A 5,945-nucleotide genomic window follows, 5' to 3' on the forward strand; every position below is an offset into this window, starting at 1 on the left:
TTCAATGCGTACCGATTGCCAACCTCATTTTTAACAAAAATAAAAAAAGAAAAACAACCAGCCAGTGAGATGTGTTAATTTTTATTTGAATATATTTTTTTCTTAACCATGGAGGGACGAAGGACTTGGGATGGTGTGCCTATTGAATCTCATTCGCCACCGCAATCGGTGCCTGGACGAAGAACGCCTCTCGGGGCTGTGGGCTTGGGAGGTTTCTATATGCAAGGCGGTCAGCCGCCGCCCCCACAACACTGCTACCCGAGCGATGAAAATCAACCGGAACCTGGAACTAGCTACGCTCAAAGGTCAGTTATTATCAGTAACATATTTAAAGCGCTAATATTTTTGTATTGTTATTGAATAAAAGGATCATTTCAACCAATGGATTATATAATAAGACTTTTGAAAACAACCTATAGACTACATATATAAACCTAAAATATTCATCGTGTACTATCTTAGACAACAAATAAAACAAAGACTTCTAGGCTAGATACAATTACTATGCCCTATTTATTTATTGCTTCTTATTTGTTTATTATTTCAATCCACTTATATTTTTAATGCAATCTCCTTCTATTATGGTGAACTGCATTTTAATATTAATACCTCGTAAATATTATATTATATATATTATAGACATATATACTTTACAGTATCTTGCAACTAACATCCATAAAGGATTTTGCAATTCATAGTCTAATGTTATTCTTAAAAAAATTATGTGAGCGGAGTAACATTTGTGATCTAGTATTCGTTCCTGCGTGTACAAATGATTGATTGATGGCCAGCCCACATGTTCTATATGGAGGGTTGTAAACAACAACATGCACTTTCAGCTCAACATCTGTGCTCAATACAACTAAATACGCGTATTCACCCTTTGCGCAACCATTGATTCTGATTTCTACTGTTTTTATAGACCTATGAACGAGTGGACACGGCGAAATATTCGTGTTTCATATTATACTAGCTTTTGCTTACGGCTTCGCCCGCGTGATAAAGTTTTTCAGGTATAAAACTTCCAGTGTATAATTTCCAAGTTAAAAATAACCAAAATATAATTTTTCTATGAAATGCAATCATTGTTACTCGAGTACCATCCAAATATTTATTCCAGAAACAAATTAATTACGTAATCGTCACAGATAATGAAATTTTATCGTCACTATTAACCAACATTCCACATAAATATTGTTTACTTCTCCTTTACTGAACTAACAATGAATCATGTTCCTGTCTAATAGATTCCACGTGCAGCTGCATAAATGTATTAGACTCGTATTTCGGAGTCACCCTTCCCACTCCAGTTAGCGCCCGAAATACAATGCCGGCCATTGTTCGCAGTCCAAGAACTATTCGCCACTTGTTCCGCTATGCGTCATTGCAATTCTATTATTCACTACTGTAATTACAGGAATAGAAAAATATTAAGTGGGTATTAATAAATATCGAAATTATAGTTAATCAGGAAGCAAACATTTTTAGTATTATGACTGAATGATACAATTAATAGGAGTTTTTATTTTCTGTTTCATAATAAGAGGTAATTAACTTTCAGGCCTTTAAATGAAGGAAAATCAAAGCAGAAGATGAGACAGGGGAAAAGCGTACGTCTTAACATAAATGCAAGAGAACGCAGACGAATGCATGACTTGGTGAGTTTGCTTAAAAAATGAACGCCTATTTAAACTTCATGCGCAAAAATAAATATGTATGATCATTTGACATTATATAATCATTTGCATTAATGTGTCGATTGGGAAGCTGGAATGGAATTATAATTGATACATCCAGATTGAAATACTCAAATCTCATGACGTTAACCATTACTGCAAATTGATTACACGTATTACAATAAATATCATTTTGAAGCGCACTAAACATTGTAAATGGTTATTCGCTATTTGCGGCTGTTCAGTTTTAGTACGAATACCTAAACAACACAAATATTATAAATAAAGATCGCAATCCGATAATAATTCGCGATCTAAACTCATGTGATTTTAAACCCACATGCCCATTGTTTGTTATCAATGTCCATTATTGATATTTTGATATGGAAATTTATATTTAGAAATGCAATAGATATTCCGGGAAATGGATTGGATATAACTAAATATCCCTTTGATGTGCTTCCAGAATGATGCTTTGGACGAGCTGCGTGGAGTGATTCCATACGCGCACTCACCATCTGTCCGCAAGCTTTCCAAGATAGCCACGCTCCTCCTGGCCAAGAACTATATAATGATGCAAGCGAGCGCACTTGAGGAGTTAAGGAGGTAACGTGTGAATTCCACTTATGAGTTGTGAGCCATTTCTGACGTCGCTTGCTGCAACTAGACTACATTATATAATTATAGTTTGAACCAATTACGTCCGCAGCTTATTTTATGTTATGCTCGTCACGTTTACGTCAGCATGTAGAGCTTACGTTTACCAAATAAGTTCATTATAGAATAGCAACAGTATGAATGGTATCCAAGGTCTTATGAGATTGAGCATTCACACTTTTTTTCACACATTTCCTTCTGTTAGACTCATGAAATCAATTGTAATGTGTAAGGTCATGTAAGTCAACGCGAATGTCATCGTTGTAATAGTATTTTTTCATAATTTAAATAAAAAATTGGTATTCAAAATTGATTATATAGATACAAAATTTTATTATTCTGATTCCTTATGTTAACGCGAATGTTAGAAGTCTAAATAAATAGGAGTTTATCGCATTTTTACTATTCTATTCCATGTTTATCTAATTCATGAGTTGTCACATTACTTTTCAGGCTAGTCGCGTATCTTCAAGGGACGGCAACAGCCGCGGGTATTGTTCCACCTCCTGGTTTCGACCTGACCGGTTTCCCCGCTGCTGCAAAACTACTGCAGCCACCAGCCCCTGGTCCGCCCGCGCTCCCCGAGCCGCCATCTTGAGACCCGCCTGTCAAATTAGAACCTTAAAATTCGTGAGTCTAGTCAACAGTTAATCGCATAGTTTTAATAAATGTATATGGGTAGTTATTTACTATAATAAGTTGGTGTGTGGAACGATGCGTTACGTGATTGTACCTATAATAACAGTTTAGTATCTAAAGATGTATCGATTAAATATTAGAGTATATTGGGACAGAAACAATCTGCGCTCCATAATGTACTTAGAGTTTTAGGATACTAAATTAAGAAAATACGTCATTTATAAATAACTAGTTGATTAATCAGACGTTGTCCGAAATTAGCTATACACATATATATAGTTGGACCTGCGGCTTTTTATTTAGTTTCTACTTAAACCATTTTGGGAAATAGAGTGACATTTCAAGATACACATTCATATAAAACTGCGAACTGTCAAACGAGCGAAGTTAAAATAGTCGTTAAGTATCCGGGAATTTTCCAATTTTCTGAAAAAAAAATATTATTTTTTTCTTTCCGTAAAACCTCTTACAAATTATTAAAAAAACTCAAAAAAAGATTAATAACATCGGTTAAGTCATTCTTAACTTATGACGTGAACAAGGGAAATTGGGATTCATTTATATGTCTATAAGTAGATATAGATACTATTGTATTACTATGCCAATCATAGCGGGAACTACTTATTAAAGTATGTATTTAACATTTTACGTATTAAAACTCGGTGGTTACTGGTCTAAATAATATAATTTGCACAAAGATGTTTTTAATTGTAAGGAAACAAAAATTGATTATAGAGTTACTATTAACGGGCTGGCAAAAATGCTCGACCCATCTATAGTATATTATAGACTAACGTTATAAAAATAAAACCGGATAAGTGCAAGTTGGACTCGCGCACCGAGATTTCCATACAAACTTATATGTGAAGCATCCAAGTATTAAGTACTTATATATTTGACAAACCAACTTTGCCGTTCGATCCCTACACGGTTATTTGCTTTATAAGAGTTATAAGGCGTTGCCAAATTTAATGATTCTAGGTCAACGGGAAGCACCCCATAGGTTTTGATTTCCTTATGAAATCGCAAAATATGCGACATAAACGGTCAAAACATAAGTTTTGAATAAACAACATTTATAAGTGAACGCAATCATAAGATTGCGTTCATTTATAAATGTTGTTTATTTCGCAACTAAAAGTGAGCGTAGACATGATTATTTGATATAAATTTCAACGTTATATATTTGCACGACCCTGAGAAAAAGGGGTTGGCCAGACAGCAATGTTATCCTATAAGGGTTTTTTTGGGGATATGGAACCCTAAAAATATTATGCCAAGTATTTGCCAATATTCGTATTCGATTTCGTTTCTTTAATATGGTTATTACGGCCTAGTTGCCCGTTGTTAGACTTTAAAGTGGTTCTATATATAAAAATATAAGTGTATAAGCTATTCAACTCCTGGCAAGTTACTTAAAACAGTAATGTAAGGTAAAATAAAATCCGTGTTTAATAATAAAAGAATAACTAAAGTGGTTACACCGTAATGTAAGTTATTTATGACATAATTATAATGAACCGAATATAGGTTTCTTAATAGCTTGCCACAAATTATAATTACTCAGTATAGCTTGCGATACTATTTAACATTGTTAAATAAATTAATTGAGTTCGACATTCAATAGGTAAGTATATAATGGGTGTGTAATATGTATATTTATACAAAATAGATTATTTAAAAAAATGATTGTCCAATTTTGTATAACCCGGAAATATGATTAATATGTTTTATACCCGAAAATACAATAACTTTTGTGCACTGGTTGCAATTGTAACCTGGGTGCCATTTCAGAAATATGGGTGTAACTGAACGAAATTATAATTTATTGATTTACAAATACCGTGGAAATATTTATATTTCATTATAATTATCCGTATGTAGATACTTTCTGTGAGTCCATGTTATAACTAGAATCACTGCTCATATAATCTTATTAAAGTTTATGAATATTGTAGAATTACTTAAGCGAAGTATGTGTTTAATGCCAATTTAAGTATTATGTAAAAAAAAATCCTGCATAATGCAATAAATGTAACTTTTTATAATGTCCATAATCTAGTTTAATCACTAAAACTTAGACATATAAGAATGTACTCACATTAGTTTTAAAAAATCTGTACATTTACCTCCACAGGGAGAATCATGAATAAATGTGCCAAATGAAGTAGTATTTTTCACTTATATTTTAAAGGTAACGTAATATATTCTTAATTTTAATAGAGTCTGAAATGTAATAAAACTTTTTACGCAATATTTAATTAAGATCTTATTTATTACATAATAAACAAACAATTTAGTTATGTTTAACTACAATTCTATCGTGTAATTAAGATGAAACCGTAGCATAAGTTTGTTTACATTTCAGACAAATTCTATTAAAATGAAAAAATAGCAACTAGTTGAAAAATTAAATTATTAATTACGCATTATCATATTTAATCTAAGTTGTACGTTTGTAATCTGATAATTAAATAATTATACATAGCATCAGATGAAAGAACCGCATCTTCGATATCCATACATCGTAATTACTGATCTCCAATATTGATCATACAAAGTAATATTCGATTAATCCCTATAAATTAAATCTCAATTGAATCAGTTTTTACCACACAGCGGGCATAACCATCAATTACTATTGTGATTCTATATGATTGACCATAATACAAGAAATTATTATCATGTGACGAGATCAATATGCTTAAAAAGTTAGATGTCGCTTCATATAAGGGCGTCACCGAGATAAGTTTTAGAGAGGTAGTACCTGCACCTATCTGCATCTACGGACTTATACTTCATAATACCCTTAACCTTTTTTTTCAAATTTAAATCGAATGGATTTTTGAAAATTCTTTATCATAAAAAAACCTCTGTGGTCGATTGTCCTCATTGTTGCAGATTTAATCAGTGATTTTGTTTTTATTATTTCTGGGCAGGTGGGGTGCACGTGCACCTACTTGCACCCCCTCC

At 32.6% G+C, this 5,945-nt stretch overlaps 1 protein-coding gene across 1 annotated transcript; it reads left to right on the forward strand.

Moving 5' to 3' along the window:
- On the forward strand, positions 1-4,011 carry LOC115452614 (class E basic helix-loop-helix protein 22). The gene is made up of 4 exons (XM_030181201.2): positions 1-305; positions 1,562-1,658; positions 2,143-2,282; positions 2,787-4,011. Exons 1-4 carry the CDS (start codon positions 109-111, stop codon positions 2,929-2,931), a joined length of 579 nt encoding a protein of 192 aa, XP_030037061.1. The 5' UTR covers positions 1-108; the 3' UTR covers positions 2,932-4,011.
- The last annotated feature ends 1,934 nt before the right edge of the window (positions 4,012-5,945 follow it).

The sequence above is a fragment of the Manduca sexta genome, chromosome 23, assembly GCF_014839805.1.
Source record: "Manduca sexta isolate Smith_Timp_Sample1 chromosome 23, JHU_Msex_v1.0, whole genome shotgun sequence".
NCBI lineage: Eukaryota > Metazoa > Arthropoda > Insecta > Lepidoptera > Sphingidae > Manduca > Manduca sexta.

Coding starts and splice junctions, on each gene's coding strand:
- LOC115452614 (XM_030181201.2), top strand. CDS start 109: ATGGAGGGACGAAGGACTTGGGATGGTGTGCCTATTGAATCTCATTCG. Junction 306..1,561: donor GGAACTAGCTACGCTCAAAG/GTCAGTTATTAT, acceptor ATTAACTTTCAG/GCCTTTAAATGAAGGAAAAT. Junction 1,659..2,142: donor GCAGACGAATGCATGACTTG/GTGAGTTTGCTT, acceptor ATGTGCTTCCAG/AATGATGCTTTGGACGAGCT.